Here is a 24,320-nt window from a genome sequence, read left to right as displayed (position 1 = left end):
AATTCTAATAAGAGCATTTGGATCACTCTCCCCCACTGGGAAGTGGTTATTTAAATCAAATATGCCCTATGCATTGTCACAATGCTCAAATCTGAGCAGCATATATCTCTTAAAAAAGAAAAGGAAAAAAAAAAAAGCTGCAGCGTTGTGTCGTACAACGGCATGAACGCTATAGTGCTTGGCTCAGCTCGGTCGGCGGCCGCAGATGAACCCAATGTCTCGGTTAAATATGTAGAGCAGGCCAAGACAGAATGAGCCTCCATCTGTGTTCTCTCAGGCCAGACTGAAGGACAGAGTGGGCCACTGGGCTCACGGGGACAGAGGGACGCCCTTTCCAGCAAGCGTCAGCTGATTTCAAGTTAATAAAACTGAAGCCAGCGGGTTGCTCGTAGCTCAGGTGGATTACGGACACGTGGATTTTTGGTTTTCACCATTTGACAAGCGGTGTCAGATAAGAGGCAAAGTTTGGGGATTTTGGATTGACGGTATGAGAGATTTTTCCTCCCTCTAAAAAAAACCCCCCAACAAACAAACAAGTACTTTGTTATCCCAGAGATCAGGCCAGAGACAGAAATATCCCTCCAGCCCTGAACGCTGATCTCGAGCCAGTCAACCATCTGCCGGGGGGACAGGAAGTGTCACACATATCACACTGCCGCCTGTGGAAAAACAGCACGGCCACGTTTTAAACCCGCGTAACAATCACATTTCATCTCACTCTCGAGCACCCCCCTCGAGGAGAGATAAAATAAACAACAAAAAACAATTTGTAGTTGACCTGAATCAATACTTCAATTCTGTAGATACGCGGTGATCTCGAGAGGAGCTGTTGTTACGACATATGGATCGAGAGCGTCTCAATAGCTGCTTTTGAAATTGTGGAAACGGCAGTTTATTTTCAGATTCCAACAACTGAACGTATTCATGAATAATCCACTGGAGCACTGAGCTGTCTGAGTGCCGTTTCATTATTTATTCATGTGAAATTAGGTGCAACAAACTGAAGCAAAATGATACTAAAACGACAAATTAGTGCGTCTCATATCTTTGGCACGAGGTGATGAACACACGTTTGTGTTCAGAGCAGCTTTTGGGTTAATTAACGGCGAGGACTTCTGTAAAAGTGTTGGATTCACTGGAAACGATACAGATTTAAGGCATTCAATTTAGGAAAGGATGAAATATTAATTTCCTGCATTTGGAGAACGACTGCTCGTTTGGGCACAACCGAGACTGAATTAGTTCAAAAGTGAGAATAAATTCAAATTATGAAGGCAGAAATAATTTTAGAGTATAAAGTTGGCATTTAGAACACACTCATGTGTCCAAATGACATTTAAAGAACATAAAAAGTCACTATTGTCATGTTGCTTTGTCCTTTGGCATCTGAAACTGAAAAGATTAAGGTAAAATATTAAGTTAAATTCAAACACTTATATTATCTTGTTTTCATTTTTACATCTAAAAGAAAATTTGTTTTTCTTCTTAATGCATCACAAATACAATATAATGGCCATTTAAAAGTATTCAGTGACTTATATATGCCGTCAAAACCACCCCACCCCTGAGCCTTAAAGGTACAGTATTTATTTCTGTTCTGAATTTAAAACTTTTATCAAAAGCTGATAAAACAAGTGATTCTATGTGTTGTGCTGTACGTGCGGGTTCTTAATTTCGCAGCTGAAAAGCTAAAACACCAGCCTGAAAAATCCATCATCTAAAAATCAAACAGAGAAATCCTATTCATGTCAACCCGGGATTCAGTGACTTACTGCTGCCACCTAAAACACAAAATTGACATGATGTGAGATGCTGCACCTTTAAGCAACAGAACCAGGTATTATGGGATACCAATCAGTTAAAGGTCAAACTTCTTTAAAAGCAAATGAGGGGAGGAAAAAAATGTGATGAACGTTAAACACATAAAAACAAAATTTAAAAAAAAGACAACGTAAAAGTAATTTCTTTTATTCCAAATTAATCAAGGTACAAACATGAAACAACAAAATGGGAAACGAAGCAGAACGAAAACAAGCGAAAGTCTGATGCATTAACGACGTGAGCTGTTAAACACGATGGTGAACAAAGTCGCCTGCGCAGAATAAAAAAAACGACAGACAGATGAGTGAGGGGTGTGTGTGTGTGTGTGTGTGTGTGTGTGTGTGTGTGTGTGTGTGTGTGTGTGTGTGTGTGTGTGTGTGTGTGTGTGTGGTCTCAGTTCATCAGTAATTCCATCTGCACCAGTCTTGCGTTGGTGTCTCCGGCCATGTTGTAGGGAATCATACCAGCGAATGTGATTAGAGCTCTGGCCTGGCTGCGCAGTTGCTGTTGGAGGAGAAGAAGAAGGCAGCGAAGAAGAAGAAGAAGGCAGCGAAGAAGAAGAAGAAGAAGAAGAAGAAGAAGAAGGCAGCGAAGAAGAAGAAGAAGGCAGCGAAGAAGAAGAAGAAGAAGAAGAAGAAGAAGAAGAAGGCAGCGAAGAAGAAGAAGAAGAAAAGTCAGTCTTTGTTTTGTGGACTGACATGTCAACATACATAGTATATACTGTCTGCGACCACTAGTAGGAGCTGTTTAACAGAACACGAAGTGAGAATCTCTGAAAACTGAAGTTAATATGCAAGAATAAAAATGAAGCCTTCTTTGAATTATTGTGTCGTAATTTGAATATTTTTGATGATTGCGATCCGACACTTGTAAAATGTCTTGTTATTTTGGATGATGAGCTGATTCTGGCTGATCTGAGCTTCTTTTTCTTCATGATTTTAAAAATTTTTTTTAAATGAAATGGTGGGAAAAAGCATCCCGCTGAGACTTTTCTCACCATGTCTCTGTCCTCCATGGTCCTCTGCGGTCGGCCCGGTGTGCCTGCTGGCGCCCCCTTCAGGCGTTTGTACTGTGTGTACAGGATGTTCATGGTCGCCAGCAGTACTTCAGACAGGTTGTGACGAACCTGTGGAGACAGACGACTTGTGAGACACCCGGCGAAGTGTAAGCCCGAGCAAATCCGTTCTGATGTCAAGTCTGTAGCCCGATAACGGCACCTCGTCGCTGAAGTTCCTGAACGCAGCGACTCGCTCCTCCACGCCGTCCTGACTGAGAGGGAGCAGCTTCAGACGCTCCATCACCTGACACACCCACACATTTCAGACATCAGCGACCAAACTTAAGTGCATCAGTTGTGATCGTTGGCACTGTTTTTTTCTCCTTGGAATACGGGTTTTGACTTCCGGCGAGCTACGGGAGCTGCACTCACGTCGTAAGCTCTGTCGACGTGGCCCGCGTGATACTCGTCGAAGAACGTCATCAGGTCCAACAGCAGGTAAAAAGTGCCGTCGATGGTTTTATCTCCGGCTATTCCCTGAGTGCGATACCTATCATAACACAAAGTGTGACTTCGTTAAAATCTGGACATCTTGTATTCTTCCATACGTCGTAATTTTTGTTCATCCAGGACAGTCGCAGAAGGGAATATAATGTAAAAACAATATTTGAAAACGTAATCATAGTACAAGCTTAAGGTAACAGGTATGGCGACTGCAAGAGACCTCTAAAACGAGAGGCTTGGATTTCGAGCGGCGCAAGATGCTGGCGGTCCTTACCGCTCCGCGATGGCCACTGCAGAGTTTTTCAGCCTCTCCTTGTTGGACTGCGGCGCGCTGACCTGAGCAATGACCGGACTCAACAGCCTGTTCATCAGCTCCAAAACCTTATCGGGGTTCTGCACAGTGATGATGAGAAAGAGGGGCAAGTGAGAGGGTTCAAACCTGCGGCTCTGCGGAGAGAGAGAGAGAGAGAGCGAGACAGAGAGCGATGGAGAGAAAGATGTGCTCACCTTGGCCAGTTCGTAGAGTTTGACCGCTTCCTCAAAGAGGCCCTTGTTCTCAGCCTCCAGAGCCACTTTACTGATGATAGCTCTTGTGTCCCCGGCAAACTTATCTATGACTCCCGGCTGAAAATAGAACATGGACAGCGTGAGCCTGAGAGCCGAGCACTTCTGATGGTAATAGCTCTTCTCTGGGCCGTTTGGTTCGATTCCAGCAATCGAAGGGGGGTAAAAAAAACACAATGTGAGGATTTTGGTATACAGAGAACTCGTGGTGCATTCGCATGTAGCAGCATGAAGTAGCAATGTCAGCAGCCCGAGATACTGCGGTGCCGCGTGTTCGGGAGGGCTTACATGAGCGTTTGAAGCGAGTGAAGGCAGAAAAACTATAAAATCTTGGCTGCACCTAAATGCGAAAGCGGCTGCAGTCCAACTCTGGCACAGTCTGAATGCAGTGTGAAGCAGTTGCAGGAGACTGCAGGTGACTTTAGTGCGCACAGCCAAGAAAAAATATAAGTGATGAGGATCCAGGTTCAGTAATCACTTCATACAGAGGAGCTTTAATCGCTCGCTTACGGCCGTACAATATAACACAAATTTACCGTTTTCACAACATGTAGATCACAAAGCACCCGACTCGACTGAGATAAATCATGTTTCCAAGCACTGTGCACTCACCCCAATTCAAAAAATTAGAGTTACAAATATGAATAGCAATTATTCAATAAACATTCATATTGACAGAGAAAGAGCACTGTTGTTTGGAAGGACTAATCCCGAGGCACAAAGACATTAACGTCAACCGCTTAAGAAACATCTCGTATCACATCGCCACCTGATATCATGCTGTAAACAAAAAAGCGGAATATTTCCAGTCTGTGACCACGCTGTCATATCCCGTCGTCATGGAACCATGACCTCCGGTTATTGCAGTGTTTCTCGAGAGAAATGTCGGTGTAAAAACGGCCCCATGGAAAACTGTGGCTTATTTACAATTTGGTCTGCACTAACTGGTGTGAGGGCGCCGAGGTCAACAAGGCCGAAGGCAATGGTCGGCCACACGTCGACTGCGAGAGACAGTCTTGGGTTACTACCCCGAGACCAAGGTCAGAAAGAAGAGACGCCATCTACTCCAGGAGTGGAGGAGCAGTGAGTCAGCGGGGCGAGGTGGACTCCAGAAATAAGGGGCATGGACGAGGTGGGAGGGCACACTTTAGTGTTGGATCACCCGAGCAAGCGACGTGCAAGACTTCAGTTGGTGAGATGAGATTGTACGTGCTTAGCAACGAGAAACCAAACACAATGGGAGAAATACAAAAAACAAAAACAATAGAGAGAGATGCTTTCCTGCCTCCTCTGATCTGGAAGAAGTGTTTGAAGAATATCTCCTCAGGAGCGGCACAAAGGCTCCCGTCATGCCTACGTGCTGAAAGGCGGCGGCCGGCAGCAAAACTCCAACACCAACAAAGACCGTGATGGCCAGAAGAAGGTGGTCAACTTCCTCAGAGATGGAGGGTAACGCCATGTACAGCCCAGCATGAGCTTCCTCCACATATAGCTGCTTGTTGACCCGGGCGAGCATTTTAGTGATGAACCCCGAAACATCCATGAGCCCATATAGGTGGGCTTCGGGAGCGTTGCAGGACATCCTACAAAGCTAATTGGGCATCACAGGAGGCGGTTCAGTGGTTGTGGGCGTCTGATGTTGTTTGCACAGTGAGAGGGTGAGTAAGAAGCCGCTGCGATTCTCGCACCGCCACATTAATGAGACCTCACACGCGTCTCCAGACTGTTGAGGAAACGGCATCGGCAGTACATTAAATAAAAACAAAAAAAAAGATTCCTGAAAGTCTCATTATGTATTGAAAATATTTAACATTGCCGTGAGTCTGGGGTTTAATATAGCACAGCCGCAGCCGTCGATTAGACAGCATGTAGGTACAATATTCAGCGACGGGCTGCGAGGCGTCTGCACGTTTCATCCCACGCACGTCTGACAACGCCGGAGATGTGAATTTTAGGGGAAGAAAGGCCCCTCAAAACATCACGTCACGCAGGGCGCCGCGGGGAACGTCAGGGAACCGCAGAAACAAGCCGACAATGAAGCTTGATGAAGAGCTTTTTGATCCGTGACAGCCGAACAGAGCGCTGGTAAATGGGTGTTTGGGAACACGAAGGAGACGTGTCGAAGGGAGAGAGAGGAAATTTCTGACCACGGCTGACTGACTGAACCCCCCCCCCCACACGGCGGCAGAGGCGAATGAGTGACGGGCAGAGACGGAGGGAAAATGTAAAGCGGAGAAAGAGCGAGAGCGAGACGGCGAGTCGGCAGGTGAGAGGAAAAACAACACACACACACAAAAAAAAAAATGAGATGAGAGGAAGAGGAGGTGGGAGAATCAACCACCATGTTCCTACCTTCCTGCTGCCGTCTTTCTCTAATCTCCCCAACAGCATGTCAAACTGTAAAAAAGACACATATACCATATTAAATATGTCAGACAAAAGGTACTCCTGCACGATATGTAAAGCAGCTCAGGAATAAATACAGTGAAATTTGACAAAACAATCTCCACTGGTGGTAGGTTTAATACACCCGTCTCTTCCCTGCCGCCTGTGCACGCTCTCCTCTTGGCAGGGATTTTTTTTAGGTTTACGAGGAAACATGTTCCTGATCTATTCCTCCTACCTTCATAAGCATGTGGATTAATCTGCTGTCTGATGTCAACTTTGATTACGCCTCTCCGTGTTCAATCCCCCCCCCCCCCCCACTTATTATCCTTTAACTCCCAACCAGCGGATCAGAAATCCTCCGTGGCGGTTTAATTTATTTTGTGAGGTTTTATTTGAATGAAAAGTGCCGTGAGGTGGTTGATCTATAACAGGTGTATTTGAGATATAGAAAAAAAATCTATGTGAGATTTTTGAAAGACATTTACTACAGACAACTGCAAAAAAACAAAACTGCAATGTAGATCAAAATTCTTTCTACAGTTATAAATATTATATATGGTCGTGATTAATATATTTTTCAATATGTCAATACCGAAGCATTTAATCAAATTTCAAAGGATTATTTTCACACACACACACACACACACACACACACACACACACACACACACACACACACACACACACACACACACACACACACACACACACACACACACACACACACACACACACACACACACACACACACACACACACACACACACACACACACACACACACACACACACACACACGTGTTTTTTAAACATCATAAGATCAAATTGCTCAAAAACATTTGGGGCTCAATTAGAAATAAAAAACTGAATTCTACTTTACACAAAGCAATCTGTTAAGTGTTTATACATAATGTGGAACGGTTTTAACTTTTACACTGAAGCTTATTTTATAAGTGTGTAGTAAAATGTATTCAGTTTTTATGTTGTGCATTTGGATAAAAATAATTAGGTTTTACCTGCTACTAACTTCTTTTTAGAATTTCTTACAAATAAACCAATATTTTGACTATTAGTTGTAATTAATTGTAATCATTAACAGCACAGAAAAATACAGTTACTTTCACAACTTGAGCAGAAACATAAAACATACACTGGCGTCAGGAAAGTCACCATCATCATCATCATTTAGTACACTGTACACCTGGTGCTGAATTAAGCCATGCTAATACCAAGTGAATGGCTGCTCGTGGATTTTTATTTGACTCATTGAAAGTGGGTCACTCACCTCCCGACTCTCGATAACGAGCTCGCTGACACAGCGCATGAACATGTTTTCTCCCTGGCTGTCTTTCTCGTTGCTGTGAAAGGACACGTCGAGTCGATTCAGAGAACCCACGGACAAATGGACAAGTTAAAATGGAAGTGTTTGATTGCTTACCGCAGGAAGTAGAAGTACTGCAGGGCCTCGCGCGGGTCAGTGGACTCAAACTTGCGAGTGTACAGCATGAGCAGCCTTATGAAATTAAGGCGACGCACCATCGGAGGGTCGCCGGGCTCCTGACTCACTGCGGAGGGAAACGACGTTAGCGGCTGGTCTTGACTAAACCCCCCCCGTGGGATAGAAGTCGGCGTACTCACGTAGCTGCGCGCTTTGTCCGGACGACTTCAGCAGCAGCCGCAGCTCGTACAGGACTAACGCCACGTGCACGGCGTGACTCCTGAGCCTCTCCACGCGAAACAAGAACGCAATGGCCGCCTCAAACTGAGCGGTCAGGAACAACACCTGGAAGTACAGGAAGGGCTGCTGGCTGGCAGAGAAATGGGACTCGCCTGTAAGAGAAATGCATGCAAGAGAGAAAAATTAAAAATAAAAACAATATTCAGAATAGAAAAAACTACTTTGGAGATGCTGGTGGGGGCAGAAAAGACCTGGTCAGACAATATACTGATCTCTCTCCTGCACAACCTTTCTTCTCCCCGTAGATTGAGGAAGATCGGCCTTTTGAAAAAGTTTTCATATTGAAAATAATCAATTATATTTTAAAAAAAAAGTCTAAAACCTACAATAAGAATATAAAAGACAAAGTTTGTGTTCAAAATAGAGCTTTTTTTTTTTTATCATATCTATATTTAATTGAATATTTATTATGAGCGATAAGTACAATCAATTCAAATCAAACAGCATGACGAGGAAGAAAAACTAAATGGCCATACAGCGGTATCGTGATTAGCCCTCCATTATTAAAAAAAACCCAAAACACATTCATATTCTTCTCCTGGTACTCCTGTTTCCTCCTATAGTCTGTGTTTGATGTAGATTTGCGACTCTAAGTTACTCGTAGTCGTGAACGCATCCGATTGTTGGCCTTCACCCATGGTCAGCTGGGATCAGCTCCAGCAATCCGAAGTTGGATGAAGTCGCAACAGAAGACGGATGGAAAACGAGGCCGCCGGTGATTAGGGAAAAATAATTTAATGTATTTAACCGCCACATGTCTGGGTCAGCCGGAGGTCTACACGCGCCACGTCAACCGTATTCTACATGTGAGGGGAGACTGGAAAACATTTTGAGCACAGGTACTTAGTCATCGAGTTTACTTTTTAATTATAATTCTTAATCCTCTTGCTGGCTGAAAGTTTGAGGAGGAGAACAGGGTGGACTGTGTCAGCCATTTCATAGCCTTATCTCAGCCTTACAGCGTTTTAGTTCAAAAAGAGAGTGTGAGAGACGGAGGGAGAGAGGGGAAAGAGAAAGAGCGGCGATGAAGAGAAGAAAAAGAGGATGGAGGAGGAGAGATAGGCGTGCGGGATTCGGGGGGGTGGGGGGGTGGGGGGGGTCGGCTCGCTGCAGCCGAGAGTGCAAACAAGAAATGCGAAAGGACAAATTCACACTGGGGGAAAAAAAAAAGGGGGGGGGGGGAATGTGAAAGAGGACAAAAATCAGTGGGAGGATGCAGGGACAGCTGTGCAAGTGTGAGGAGGAGGGGGGGGTGGGGGTGACGGAAGATAAACAGCAGAGGACGGGATGCGGAGAGCGGAGCGGCGGGGGAAACGGAGCGGACGAGGCTGGCGAGCGCCGGCAATACGTGCGAGAAATGAAGATAGGTTTTCCGGGGGGGGGGCTTTGAGTCCCGCTGTGAAGCAAGATGGAGGACAAGGAGGAACACTGTGCCAGACGACCGAGGCAGTGGAGAGAAAGCAGAATGAGGCTTCGGGGCTGTATTTCCCACCGAGCAGCAGGAGTGGGAGATGATGGTGGTGGTAGTAGTGGTGGTAGTCGGGGGGGGGGGCACAGAGAGGCCACCGCCTTATCTGAACGGAGCAGCTCGACCCACGGAGGAGGCGACACCAGGGGAGAGAACTGTACTTTCCTCGGTCTGCAGGAGGGAAGGACCTAACGCCCCGGCAAACTCCCGTTTCATGTGTTTGGTGGGGGTTGTGGTTCATCGAAGTCATTTAAAAAAAAAAAATGTTTTAAGTGATTTTAGATGAAGAATCAAAGTCAAAGTGTCTGAAAGTTACTAGTTACACTTTGAAGGTCTAATTAAAGTGTGTGGCCACGGCTGGATCAACCATCCCACCCTGTCCACCCAGAGTGTGTGTGAGTGAATGTAACGGCGCCGTTGAGATAATATACCTGACATAAACTGCTGCATGAGTACGGCCCATTTAACTTCTTTACGGCTCACTAGTTCCCCCCCGGGAAATTTGCAACTGTTATGACCAAAAGGGCCATTTTTTGGGGGGGCCCCGAGATTCTGTCAGGAGCAATCAAAGCATATCGACCTTCAAAACAAAGATAACGCAGCTTATGGACTTTAAAGAGCGACATTTCACTGCTGTATTCAGACGTCTCTTCTATAGTGTGGGAAGGTTTAACAAGATATCGTGATCATGGCATTATTTCTTTTGACATATCAAACATTCAGGTACGCCTATAGTGTTTGAAGTGTCTCATTTTCTACAAACTTATTTAATTTGTAGGATTAATCCACGGTTGGCCAACTGATGGCTGAGGTTTAAAAAAAAAAAAAGACCAGTATTCTATCTCATCGTATTCATGTGAAGAGTTTTGCATTATTCAGAAAAATGGGTTTATGAAATGCAAACATTTTCAATTTAAAGCAGTAACATTTTCAGAGGTTTAATTTCAACATCCTCAAGATACTAAATGGGAGTCTCTTTGGACGTGTAACAAGTATAAAATTAGTTTTGTGCTGCATAGAGCCACTACAGAAGAGATACAGAGCCACATACAGACCGATGACATTGCTAAATGTGCAAGAATGTTCAAACTGATGGAACAATAAAATGCAAGAATAAATAAAAATAATCCTTAAGGAAATATCAAATCTTGCGAGGTGAGTGTCATCAGTCAGACTTAAGTGATTTATATTACAATATCTTATTTCAATAAAAATGTGAAAGCAAGGTTCACACATCAACCTTTATTGTTTTGATGCTCCATTTTGAATACAACAAACTGGCATAAAATTTGCAAACTCGTAAAAAGTCTCCCAGAAGAAGAGAAGAAACATAAAATGACTAAGCTTTGATTGACATTTGCCAACAAATTCCTCATTGAGGGCATGTTGAGCTTGTATTATAGCAAACGAGAGAAACAATTGAAGGGTTAAAAAAAAAAGTAATCCGTTGTGATTTTTCAAAGGTTGTAGATCATTGAGGCTGAATGATTCCAAGCAGATTTTGCAGATTTTCAAATGTATGAATAATCAGGTACATTATATGTATGGATGTATATACACAGAATGTGGCCTTTTCTCGGAATTTAAAAGCATCTTTCTCCACTATTTTTTTTTTTTTAGTTACGACTCCTGGTGCGGTGCAAAGAATACAGAATAAACTATGTGAAAATAGTGCCCGGAGTCCCTTCTTGTAATATTTATTGTGTTGAGACACAGAGTTCTTGGAGGGATTGGGAGAAGCAATGTGAAGCAGCCAGGAGGAGGAGGAGGAGGAAGAAAAGAGAGAGAGTGAGAGACCAAGAGAGAAAGAGAGAGAGAAAGAGCAGGAGGACATGAGAGAAGGAGGAAGAGAAGATGAAGAAAGAGAAAGAGGTGGAGGAAGATGGGTCTAACCGGGCAAACATAACATGACCTAGATAGATTTTATAAATCCATTTAGCCTGCATCCAAAATCAGAGCGAAAAACAAAGCAAGAACCTATAGGTGCATCTCAAAAAATTCATTTCCAGGTATTTCTACTATAATATACAAATTAAAAGTCTTGAGAATTTTTCAAAATCTAACTGTGATAATTATGGCCTCATATTATGAGACACTGTATTTTTTAGTTAGATTATATTAAGAAAAAGGTACAATTCCATTGTATTATACCACAAAGAAACGCATCGGTGGTCTCTTGTTTAAAATCATACTACAGTAAATGCCTAAAGTTGTTCATTATGTATTTACAGTTTGTCTCAAGTTAAGCTTCAGCAGTCGCAGCATTTACAATAAAGAAACTATGCATGACTGAAGAAAAAACTACAGAAGAAAACGTGCTGCTTTTTCTTTTCTTTTTCTTTGGTAGTTTTAAAACAAATCAATGACAAACAGGCCTCAATGAACTTCTTCCGCTGAAAACAATGGGCCGAGTTGTCCATGGCAACAGATGCTGAGGCTCATGGGTACTAAAGTATTTAGAGCGGTTTACGGCACGAAATTGAAGGGAAAAACACGCAAGTTTGGAAAAAAGGTTGAAATATTCATATCTTTTCGCTTTAGTGCTGCTAAATTATCCAAAAGACTTTTGTATTTGTCTCTTGGGAAAAATTCCTGATATCATTAGAATAAAACTTTAATTTATGGAAATGTACTTTGGACAGATTCTGCAGCTTGATTTTATTGTGTTCTATTGTCAGTTATTGGAATCACATTTGTTTTTTGGGTTGTTTTTTTTTCATTGATGCAAATTGAGGTTTCTCAGCGAATGCAGACTGAAGTTTATTCGTCTAAAAAAATTATCTGTTACATTACAAGGTGGGTTTTTATAATCTAGTAAGTTCGACTGCAAGATGTCACTCTCCACTGAATCACAGGTAACAAACTGCGACGGCGTACTTCAGCCTGCAAAAATAACACGGCTGTGACGGGTGTGTGTTACCGGGGCCCTTGAGGAACGAATAATCAAGCTGGGGGTTTTTCATCGCATAAAACAAACACATTCTACATTAACGCAATATAGAATATGTCACAAAAGGACATTATATTGTCATTTCGCTCAAATAAAATGGCTTGAGGCATAGTCTTGACATTATACTAAAACATCATGATCTGGTTCATGTGCCATTTTATTAGAGGACAGCAGCCTCATCGAATTCAATTTCATCTAAAGACTGACTGACGCCATGAGTGTGGGAAGGTGTCGGTGTGTGTACTGATGTACCGACGTGCGGGTGATGCACAGTCTCATACCGTAGTCTTCCAGCAGTTGTTTCTGGAGCTGTGGCAGGGTGAGTCTGTCCTGAGGAGAGCTGCTGCCGTCGTCATCAAAACACACCTGGTTCAACTGCAAGACAAGACATGGTATGTGGGATATCAAAGCACTGGGAAATAAAAAGATGCAGGGTCATAGCAGGCTGATTCACTCTGCAGAATATAAGACAGCAAACGCACAGCCCATTAAAGTAACGATTTTAAAAGGTGGATAATAAAAGCTTTTCTTGTGGGGGTGTTGAAGTTCAAATACTTCATGCAGACTAAACACACAAAATATGCATTACCTTGAGCCACAGGTAGTCTTCAGTCTTGTCTGCCACCTCCCCGTGGTTATCACTGATGTCACATTTACCGATCAGGCAGTAGACGGCTCGCTTGTACGGGTCGGCGCTGTTCCTCAGCGCTCTGCGGTAGTGCAGGCGAAGCTTGTTCTCCGAGGTCGGGGACAGACTAAAGGATGAAAGGTACAAAAATCAATTAAAGTGGATCTAACAAGGAACGCAACTTTGACCTCTCTTGTCCCTGCGTGTGCAACTCAAAGGGAACAAAGTCCGGACTGTGAGACAGCGGGTTTTCTTCTCACCGTCTGTCGGGGCTGTTCATGTACTCCTGAAACCAGGTCTTGAAGTCTCCCAGCTGATGCTGCACTCTGTTTACCACCTGCATGGCTGCATTCAGATCTCCACAACGCAGGCAGTAGTAGATCACAGCCCACACCGGGTGGCCTTCGATCTCACCGTCCTGCACCGGCACACACAAGTAGGACAGTGGTCACTTCGTCATTGTTAATCAAACACGTCTCTTCCCTCTTATTTTCTTTTTGGTCCTGCTGATTTTCTTTACCGTCTTTTAACTGGAACCAGTTCAGACAGATGATTGTTACCTCTGCGTCTGGTTCTGTTAAAGTTTCGTCCATATTGCTGACATTTTTTCTTCTACTGATATTATACCTTAATGTTAAAAGCTGTGAATTTATTATGTTGTCATTTGTGCTTCTTAAATATATCCAAATTGATCTGCATATTCTTGTTTGTTACCTGCATGCCAGGCAGGGGTCCTGGTAGTTTAATGTTGAGGAAGCTGCGGACGAGTTGGTATGTGCCTGGCACCCCTCCGAGATGGGCCTGATGGAGGTTTCCAAAGACGGTCACCATGGTATAGTTTTTATAACTGAAGAGAAGAAAGGAAAAAAAAAAAAAAACCCACACAGATTGTGTTAACACAGTGCTGTGGTTTTGGATTAATGTGTCTTTTCAGCTTCTATCAATTAAAAATTTCTAATGCATGACTAACTACAAGGCACCTGTTCTCAAGGAAGTTGAGCGCCTGGCGCACAAACGCCATTTGCATTTCGACAGATGTGCGGCTCTTGAGGGTGTCTTTGGCTGGGACCAGCAACACGTCTGACATCTGCTTCACCATGAGCCACATCTCCGATACGTTCTGCCGTGTAGAGAGATAGAGAGAACTTTGCACTGAGGAACACGGACGGCAAGACAGGAATATCTCTAAAACCAGACGAGACATAGATGTTCTTACCTTGTCATCCAGGCTATCTACTACTGAAGCACAGAGATCGCCAAGATTTGGGTGAATGTGACCGTTCACGATCTTCTCGTTGAAGATGTAGATCTAAAGGAGGCGGAGATGTAGGGGAAAAAAGGCAGGAAAGGACAAGAAATAAGACTGGTGCTCATTTTTTGGGGGGCAAGATTGTTGTCCGAACTCCATCCGCTGACTCAAAACTGAACACAAATCCTACGACCATCTGGTGAAATGGTTCACAATGAAAAACAAGAAGAAGAGAATCAGAATGTTCAGGAGATCGTCAAAGAGGATGACGAAAACGAGACAGATGACGCCGCAAGCGATGTGTCGACACATGGTCGAAGGAAAAGCTGCGTATCAAGCGCTGCATCGTCCACCAGATCAGAGGGGGAGACAAAGGCAGAGGGGGTCAGGCAGGATGGAGAGGGAGGAGTAAAGAGACAAACCAATGGAGGGGTGGAGAGAAATATCAACCCCCTCTACAGCCCAATCAATCAATAAGTTTGATCTGCCACATCCCGGCTTGCTGTGACCTCGTTTTCAACCAAAAAACACCGACTGCGTCAAACTCGCTGTATTTGAAAAGAACAATTTCCAAAGAACTAACCAGTTTATATATTAATCTAAAAACTTGAACTATTTTTTTTTTAATGGCAGATGAAAATGAGGCTGCTCAACACTTGCATAGTTATGTGGGGGATTGTTAGTGAATGAACTTGAAGGGCCTTGAAATCATTGCTTGAATTGTTACTGGAAGAAAAAAAATCTGTTTTCAAGTCATTTAAACAAAGGAAATGATTGCTTTTGCCAAAATAAAGTGGTGAGTGTCATCAACACAATTTCAATGCTCATTCGAGTAATCAGGTGAAAGTAACATTCAGGGATGCACAGTAAAAAAAAACAAAAAAACTGTGCGCTCAGATGGAATTGCATTGTAAATGAAGGTGATTCATGAGACTGATGGAAACTCACCTGTCGTCCATAAGCCACCTCCACGCTGTCCAGGGCACTCCTGCCTGGAGCCGTCACTTCACTCACAAAACTGGGCTGAACACAAACAAGCGAACAGAGAATTTCAACATCAATGCACCTCAAAGAATTAAGGAATGCTTTAAAAATTAAACCAAGCATGAACACAATGCTGGTGATACTGAATATTCAGATTTTTTTCCCCCCCTACTCAGACTGAAGAGTTATTTGTCCAATGCACTGGCATAATATTCGCCCAGTGAACGCTGGGATAAGACACAACAGGATGAAAGTCTTAAAACAGCAGTACAGACAAAAATAGTATCGGAGTCTCAGATGAAACAGTTATTTTGGTTATTTTGGATGAGTGGGATGACACAAAAGAGAACAATCTGTCATGAAAGCCGCTTGAGAGACTTCAGATTTGCTTTTAAGTAGACTTATTCAGTCCAGGAAGTTAAAAGACACCACGAGAAAGTATCTCACTTTCCTGAGTGATTCTGCTGAGAATTCTAAAAATGTTTTGTCATACATTAACCTATTTTAAAAGTCCACAAGTAAAGGAGGGGAGGGTCACTCATATTTGATAGGATCACTGCATTGTATTCACTGTAAACTATGAGACAGTTGGAGGTCCTTCAGAGTAAAACAAATAAAACCCAGTGAAGACATTTCCCGAGATGCCTTAAAGAGTAAAAACTAACCGTACAGATTGTTTGTGTGTGTGTCTGCATGTGCAGATAGGTTTTGGCAATTTTTTTTTTTAAAGCACATTCATTTATTTCTTTTTAAAATATGCTACTGTGTCAAAACAAGGATGTTTATGTATATCGAAACCTTGTATTACCACTAAACTAAACAGTAGAGTTTTTTAGAGTACAGAATTCGATTTCCCATTTCATCCAAACTTGATACTGGAGGCACGGCGCAGACATTCTGTGTCCATTAGGAATTACACGTGAGCGGAGGAGGCACAGCTTGTACCTCCACGTCCTGACTGAAGTCCAGCGCATCTTCTCCTGCTCCCAGCAAGGTGTGCAGCACTCTCTGCTTCACCTGCTCCCACTGGACCAGCATGGACTCACGGTGGTACTCTTCAGCCAGCAGGAACGTCTGAAGAAACAATGGCAGGTCAGTATCACCCCGCCCCCAAAAAATAAAGATTTAAAAGCTAATGCGATACAGTAATTTTTTAAATTGAAACGAGCATAGAGGAGAAAGGTCATGTGCTGTATTGGGAACCAGTACAAAGTAATTTGTACTTGTTACTGTACTTTAGAAGATTTTTCAGGCAATTGTACTAGTCTTGAGTATCTATATTATTTATACTATTATTATACTGATTATATCTGTAAATGTTTAACTTTTATTCTTCACCAGTCATAATGTATCCCCCTTATAATCTTTTAACTGGCTTGTAACATCTTTAAACCACCATGAGGATGATTCCGTTGCAGTGAAAGGATTGAAGCAGTTGACTGCAAGTTATTCAGACTGAAGCTGCAGAAGGTGACGAATGTAATAGTAATCAAGTTACATTTAATGAGAGTTCAATGCAAAAACTCACTGTGTTTTAGATGAAGTTGAACCAAGTTCTTAATTTTTTTTAAATTTAACATTATTTCAATTCTAATTCAAAATAGCCAAATGTTTTTTTAATGCTGAATCCACGAAGATAAAAAAGAAAACCACAAAAACACCAATCCTGATGTCTATGTGTACCAGAGGCTTATATGACCCCACCACCACCAATTCAAAATGCCATTAAAAGGCATTCAAGTTTACTTTTTTTTCATCCAGTACTTTTAACTACTAATTCATATTTTTAATATTTTTTTCCCACACAAAAGCATTTCTCATAATAAACAATGTGATCACCTCTGTTACTTCTGTGCATTTGTCATGCGACCATCTATTATTATGGCTCTACGACATCCCAGTGCTATAAAAGTGCTTAACAAGGACATAGATCAAAAGTTCCTATTGTTCCTTTAATTTGCTTTTTTGGCCAACTTTATTATCTTGCTGCATATAAATGGCACAAAGGTGTGTGTGGGAAGCTGCAGCACACAGGTGCATGCACACACCTGAGGTAGATCAAGTCTACCTATCGCGCACACACACTCGCAAACCCCAGATTTAGCACACGCACCCCCGTCAAGATATTACAACTCCACCAGGACACTGTGCAGTCTATTTTAAATCTCCGCAGAGACCAAAAAGTGAGATAATGGGAACGTGAGATAATTGAATCTCCAGCTTAGGGAGATGCAAATCTAGACTAAAGCCACCATTTACTTTGCTAACTTGGTCACTGTTTGGATCTCAAGGCCTGCATGAGTCTGAGGTGCAAAGACTGCACCTGTTTGTCCTGTTTGGACAAAATGTGTTTCTATACCATCAGTTACCAACGTTATTGACAATTAGTTACAAAAATATTGAGGTTTCATACCATCATATCATGGCTCTTGTCTTCAACATTAAAGATGGAGCAAGACTGGCACAACTTAACAAATAACTTAGTATTTGAGAAAATCAGACGTAGATTGAAATGTTCTTAATTTGTGTTAAACCTGAGCTGTGGCTTCTGGGAGTGGACATGCTTTTTTTTCCACTGGTGCAAGACTTCTACATTTCTTCCACAATATAATTTTAAACAATTTCATTAGAATGATCGAATTTTGTAATGTCAAATATAACGTCATTAGATTTCTGGCTAATACTGATATTGATGCCACAGAGAGAAAAGAAAACCCCCAACAAACTAAAGGACATTGGCAATACAATTTAAGAAACGTTGATCCCGGACAACTTCAATGTCATTTGATTGCATGCAAATCCTGATTGATGGAAGAAGGAAAAGCACTCAGATACAAATCTGCAAGAACATCTAACGTCCGGTTTTTCTTTTTAATTTTCACTGCATGTGTTTCTCTTGTTTTATTTCCCTCCACCCTTGCTCACAAGTCCCCCTTTTTCCTTCCTCTCTGGGAGCAGGGGAGAGATAATGGGAACGACAGCTAATTAAGCGCGGGGCCTATTAGCTCGGCACATCAGGGAAGCCATTTCAAAACCATTCCCCAAAGGTTCACACCAGAAGGACTTTTAGATCACAGCAAGCAGAAATTACTAAAAATCTGGTTTTAAGTGTTCAATATTGTGACACACTGATGTTCACATACACGCAGCGCAGTAATGGAAAGCGATGATTTTTTTGTAAAACTGAGCATAAAACGAACAATGTAACATTTCTTATTGGGGCTATGGAGCCTAATAGATGTGCCGTTTACTTTGGCCATTTCATTTACAAAAAAAAAAACAAAAAACATATAATACTGGGATGTGGCCTGTCTGACTCTATAAAAAAAAGGTCTTGAAGCTAATTGCCTAAACTGCAGGGTTTAAATTCTGTTACTCCTTTATTGTGAGCTGAGATGCAATCAGACACTGAGCAGATACCGACCCTGCGGCGAGACTCCTCGATGGCCGACAGGAGGGCGTTGTCCCTCTCGTTCTTCAGGAAGCCCTGTGGACGTTGAGGAAGAGAGGAAGAGGAAGAGAGAAAGCAGGAGATTTTACCTTCGCTGTGTGGACTAAATGAAAAAGAAATAAAGTGGGTGCATGGTGTTCCAGAGGGAGAGATTTAGCAGGTGCACCACAGTTTGCTCTTGACTCAGAAGCCGCTTTGCAGGGTTTTTTTTTTCTTTTCTTTTTTTCTTTTTCTTTTTCTCAGCTGGGATTAGCACGGGCGTTATTTTATACAGAAGCTGAGCAGAGAATTGGTCCATGCGATTCAGATGCAGTTTTTACTACGAGGCGACCGTCAGCCTGACCTCCATTTTGGTATCAAATCAAGATGGCTGCTGCTCCCGCACATATATACCCATCCTTCCTGTGATGGTAGTAATTCTATAGCTCGGGAAAGATGAGAAAACTTCTCGTATACAGAAAGTAGGAGCTGTATGTAAACATTCATTAAAAGAAGAAAGGGCACAACAGCATTCAACATAACTTCATATGAGAAGCGCTACTCTTCTGGGCAGGAAATGAAAATACCTGTGTAACTTTTTATTATACGAGTGACAACAATGATAGAAAGGATTCCAAGCAAAGTCAATAATACAACCAAAATTATTACACATGATCCTGATACAGATAAAAAAAAAATTCAAACTGTAGGATTAAAAAAACAAACAAGTAAATTGTGGCAGTGTCACTGAGTTCCTTGACTCATAAATAAAATCCCAATGAAAAACTTCAATAAAATCTTATAGTCATTGAGGTTTTATTGCTTATTATTCAATTATTTTCAAATAATCGTGGTGCGAGCGCATAATAAAAAAAAAAAAACCAAAGAGTTCCAATTATAATTTACCTTGGCTCTCTGAGGGTTTTAGCACATAAATTTGCCCTATTAACAGCAAAGAGTTGCAATATCCTTTTTTTTTAAAAAACCCAGCAATCATAAATTACCTCTTACAATTGACAGAGTTTATACTTTTAATTGCAAGATAATATGAATGTGAGATTTCCTTGTGCATTTGGATTTTTCTTATTTGTACTGCAAGTATATATATATATATATATATATATAAATAAAAGAACTGGGTTTCTGAAATATTTCAGCGATATGGGCCTAGAGGATACTGCACAGGGCAGAAAGTGATGTATTGTAAAGTAGAGCCACTCCTTATTACACCAGAAAGCCCCGAGTTATGCTGCATTTCAGAAATTTATGTAATACTGCAGGGCACCTACCTCTGACATAATAGCCTGTTTAATGGCAGAAAGGCTCTTCCATTTGACAGATAATGGCATTAATTTACTGATGAAAGTTTGTCACCATCTGTCTTTGTATCTGGGGTATTCGGGGAACGCTTTAGCTTTGAGAACCAGCCCCTAGTTAGGGACACATCATTTCTCAAAGCCAACAGGAGATTATTTTGTTCTGCAGGGATGTGGGCGCTCCTGCCCCCTCCTCACCCTACACTTATCGGTCTCTCCGCTCCTCTCCTGCACGTCCATGTTGCTGAGCCCCCCCCCCCCCCCCCGAGATCTCTCAGACTTCACCACTGCCTGTCATTGCATTTCTGTTCGTGTCTTTTGCTCTCATCTCGACGAATGGGTGCAAAGGCTTCACCGAGTTAATTTGTCAAAAAATTTATTTCAGCGACTCCATTGAGGACTTTTCACACTCATTCATATCCACCAAACTTCACAGCTTTTAAAAAAGTGCATTAAAAAAGTACAATCCAGCAATAAATATGGTGTTCTCACAGGGCATATTTAAAATAAAGAGATGTTCTTAAACTACTGATTGATAGAAATTCTGATAAAATAACAGCTAGAATTTACCCAAGCTTCTGTTTTTCAGGCTAAACAATCTTGACATTGAGGAGTGTTTGGCTCTGCTCACACAGCTGCGGCAGCATCAAAATTGACAGATACATTCTAGAATATCAAACAATGTATAACACACATTTACCATTCAATTCTCTCACTGTGAATATGTTCTTTGGTCAGAAAATATTAACCATCTCTGACTAGTGCAGGAGGTGCAGTCAGTTCTTCTAAGGTTTTCTAATCTGAAAAACCACATGATCACCTGAAGAAACAAGAAATTAAACAAGCATAACTACGATGCTCCGAGACAAAAATGAATGAAAGTCGATGCAGAACACGACGCTCCAGAAATAGGACAGAGGTGTGTTCTGCTGCAGCGTAGATGCTGCAGGTGTTTGGAGTTTAACATTAACAAAAAATAAATAAAAAATAGCTGACCGCTGATCCCGGTTGATTGACCGCTGCACATGTGCATTAGGGTGGTTTATGCTGGTCAATCATGGTGGACAGCAGCACGCGTCCTCCTAAATGGGTCAGTAATGTGCCTCTGAGTCAAAGGAGTGGCAACCATTCAGGTCACTACGCAGCAGAGAAAGAAAAGAGGCACCAGTCATGCTTCCCTACGCCGAGCCATGCTGCACTCAGGAGTGCACTCATTCACTTGATGCATATTTAGTGCAACACCTAATGAAATACTGGATGCTATTAGTCTCACTGAATCCATTAGGAAAGACAACAAGCCGCCCCCCACCACCACCACCACCGCCACTAACTGCCAGCCAGCCGAGCAACATTTACTCCTTTGGTCCATTTCTCATAGCCTTAACTCCCCTCTGCCCGCTCTGTCCCTCTCTCTTTCTTTCCCCATCTCACATTTTCCCAGGAGAGCCTGAGAATAGCTCTATATTTAACCACTCTAAGCAGAGAAGAACTCAGGTCAATGCTCACTGGAGAGCTGCACTGGATAAACGAATAGAATAGAATATGTAGTAGAACGGGATGAAAGAGAACAGAATAGAGAAGAAAAGAAACTAATTGAAAAGAATCACACATATAAATCAACTGGACAATAACAGATTAGAAAAGGGATAGAGTAGAACATAAAATTAAAAAAAGAAAAGAACAAAAAAAATCAAAGGAGAGCAGAATAAGAACAGAATAGAAAATGAAAAAGAGCAGAATAGAAAAAAAACTGAGTAAACCAAGAACAAAACCAAATGGAGCAGAGGGTTGTGGAGAAGAAAAGAACAGAACAGATTGTAACAAAAATGATAGAACATGGACTAGGAAAAAAAAATCTGAATAGAAAAGATTAGATTTAAAGAAAGAAGAACAGAATCAAACGGTTTTATACAACAGGACAGAATAAAAGCAGAACATGGGAGTAGAAAAGAACAAGTAGGCGAGGAAAAGACATCAGTGAATAATGAGTAGAAATAAACTGTTATAGTTTAGTTTCATCTTCAATAGATCCGGAGAGCATGTTTGTCATTGTGGTGAGTCTTCCGGTAAACTGGAGGAAGAAAGACGAGAACGACATCTTTTCCCAAAACAGGCAGGAAATGGGTGGTGGGGAAGGGGGGGTGGGGGGGGGGGGGGTGGGGGGGGTGGGGGGTGCTCACTGGGCTATGCTGGACTTCTCTGGACGTGTATCAGCATTTTTGCTTTAACGGGAGGCAGATTTGTGACCGCTGTCATTCCCGTGCCTGTTGCCAACTGACCTTGCTTACGCACAAAAAAATTTTTTATGGATGCGTTAAATGTGGAGGAATAATTTCCCAGAGAGGCCAAGAGGGATCGATTAAGTATACAAAAAGAAAAAAAAAAAAAAAAAGATGCTTTGTGCACAAGATACATATTTGGGGAAAAAAAAACAACCCTCTTTATCGTTAATGCACGAATATCGTGTTTCAGTGGCAAAACTAAACAAGCATACTTGGTAAGCACAATATCATTGTTGCCTTTATCCCGGTAATTTTGATCACAGCTGAAAGACTTGGCATGACGTTCGTCAGTCTGAGACACTTTGTACCAGCAGTTCAGACTGGCTGTGCTCTGCCAGCGCCACAATTTTCTACATCCAATTGTTGCCAAACGGTACAGAACATTAAATTCAAGTCATATAAAAAAAAACAAAAAAAAACACACTGAACCATTCAAAGCAAGAGAGAGAAAGAAAAAGAAAAACGTGACCATGGACAGAAATGCCTGCTCATCACTGCCAATGATCAGTTTGGCACTGTGCAATTGGTATACATCTAAAGATGTACGTTTCTGTTGCCCCACCCCAGTATTGTGTATCCTCAGAGATCTGCAACCCACTGTGAACACCCACAGCCTGCTCGCCAGACAGCCCAGAAGCTTCCACAGGGAGAGGAACACAGCCAGAGAAAATGATTTAATAATGTTTGATGAATTCAGGATGTGCTTGACTGTTGCGAAATACAAGATAGGACATGTCGGACTGGTTAGAAAAGGTACAAACGAGGACGCCTTTAAGGGAAATTACAACTGATGGAGGTCCAATCCTTTGTCTCCAATTTCTGCAACAATGTGCAGATTTGATGAAAAATCAATGGAAGATCTGCCTGCGTAGGTAAAAACGCACCAAATTCTAGCAGGCGTGATGATTTTGGAGAGGGTATAAAAGAGATCTTTAAACTTGTGATTCATTTCTTCGTTTGTACATGTGAACATGGACATGCATGCTCTTTCCATGTGCTGGCACACAGGCCATCTTTCCATTCGTGTTGGTTACAACAGTCATGCCATCTACACCCCCAACGCTGCCTTTTTGTATGCATAGATCACACAGGAAAAATTATTTTCGATCTGCCTTGATGTTCCTAATACACCGATAGAAGCGGGGTGTCGTAGATGTACATGGTGTCTAGGAATCAAGGGGCTACGTAAGGACACAGTCAAAGAGCAGTTTGAGGGTAAACGAAGGGAAGAAGCTTCGCTCGCCGTGCAAGTCATCATGGACGTGAAATTATCGGGCATTCGTCATGACACAGAGAGCAGACCATTGTCCGAGTGTGTGTTAACAGACAAACCCCACCCTTGGCTCATTCACTTATGTGGCTCAAATATATACAGAAGACACAAACGTATTTAAAATGCATGAGTAAATTCAGACAGGATGGAGACTGTTGCCTCCTTGTATTAATACGGATTCATACAATGATCTGCATTGCCACTAGTTCATGGCACATAACCCGAGAGGAGGTAAAGAACGACTGACAGGTGCGCCAAAAAAAAAAAAAGAAGTGTGACAGACAAAGCACATGCCTGTCTGCGAGTGAGACAGTGAATGAGTGTGTGCGTATCCATGTGTAGGCGATACTTACTCATGCTGAGAGCCTCCCTGCCTGACTGGCTGGCCGACAGACAGATAGATGAGGAGACAGGATGTGACAAGGAAAAGTAAAAAAAAAATGTTTTTAGTGTCTTTGTCTGCCTCTGGGTTTCTGGGCTTTGACAACCCGGGAGATGCGTGATGCCTGTCCGCCTTGCTGTGTCAGGGCGGTGGCGGTGGCGGCGGCCGCCATGCTGGGGCGTGTTCCCTGTGCTCTGTCGAGCCGGCATGGCGGTCCGCTTGCAGCCCTTTCCCCCCCTGGTGGAAAGCCGGCCGGTGACTCTTGTCAGCAGGCTGGAGGTCTGAGTGGAAGTGCCACATCAAGACTCACTGGAGGTGGTTTTATTGTCGGAGGGTCGTACCAACTG

The 24,320-nt window shown here is 42.5% G+C and overlaps 1 protein-coding gene across 2 annotated transcripts in view; it reads right to left on the bottom strand.

Moving 5' to 3' along the window:
• Nucleotides 1-2,129: 2,129 nt before the first annotated feature.
• nup93 (nucleoporin 93) overlaps nucleotides 2,130-24,320 on the bottom strand; it is a 31,734-nt gene continuing 9,543 nt past the window's right edge. Inside the window, exons 1-20 of one of the 2 annotated variants that reach the window (XM_080505206.1) lie at nucleotides 23,945-24,190; nucleotides 18,715-18,777; nucleotides 16,236-16,364; nucleotides 15,255-15,329; nucleotides 14,274-14,366; nucleotides 14,038-14,177; nucleotides 13,772-13,904; nucleotides 13,318-13,475; nucleotides 13,019-13,184; nucleotides 12,711-12,804; nucleotides 7,912-8,103; nucleotides 7,712-7,838; nucleotides 7,559-7,631; nucleotides 6,239-6,283; nucleotides 3,830-3,946; nucleotides 3,597-3,715; nucleotides 3,251-3,368; nucleotides 3,039-3,122; nucleotides 2,819-2,947; nucleotides 2,130-2,325 (exon numbers count right to left, since the gene is read on the bottom strand). In XM_080505206.1, coding sequence (XP_080361332.1) covers nucleotides 2,215-2,325; nucleotides 2,819-2,947; nucleotides 3,039-3,122; nucleotides 3,251-3,368; nucleotides 3,597-3,715; nucleotides 3,830-3,946; nucleotides 6,239-6,283; nucleotides 7,559-7,631; nucleotides 7,712-7,838; nucleotides 7,912-8,103; nucleotides 12,711-12,804; nucleotides 13,019-13,184; nucleotides 13,318-13,475; nucleotides 13,772-13,904; nucleotides 14,038-14,177; nucleotides 14,274-14,366; nucleotides 15,255-15,329; nucleotides 16,236-16,328 — 2,067 coding nt within the window. In that variant the 5' untranslated portion in view covers nucleotides 16,329-16,364; nucleotides 18,715-18,777; nucleotides 23,945-24,190 and the 3' untranslated portion in view covers nucleotides 2,130-2,214. Of the gene's footprint in view, nucleotides 2,326-2,818; nucleotides 2,948-3,038; nucleotides 3,123-3,250; nucleotides 3,369-3,596; nucleotides 3,716-3,829; nucleotides 3,947-6,238; nucleotides 6,284-7,558; nucleotides 7,632-7,711; nucleotides 7,839-7,911; nucleotides 8,104-12,710; nucleotides 12,805-13,018; nucleotides 13,185-13,317; nucleotides 13,476-13,771; nucleotides 13,905-14,037; nucleotides 14,178-14,273; nucleotides 14,367-15,254; nucleotides 15,330-16,235; nucleotides 16,365-18,714; nucleotides 18,778-23,944; nucleotides 24,191-24,320 lie in introns of those variants that run through there. The other variant, XM_080505205.1, reaches the window with a different exon arrangement.

The sequence above is a fragment of the Blennius ocellaris genome (assembly GCF_963422515.1).
Source record: "Blennius ocellaris genome assembly, chromosome: 11".
In the NCBI taxonomy this organism is placed as follows: domain Eukaryota; kingdom Metazoa; phylum Chordata; class Actinopteri; order Blenniiformes; family Blenniidae; genus Blennius; species Blennius ocellaris.
Note: the sequence above shows the minus strand (reverse complement) of the source record. Positions and strands in the feature narration are given on the sequence as shown.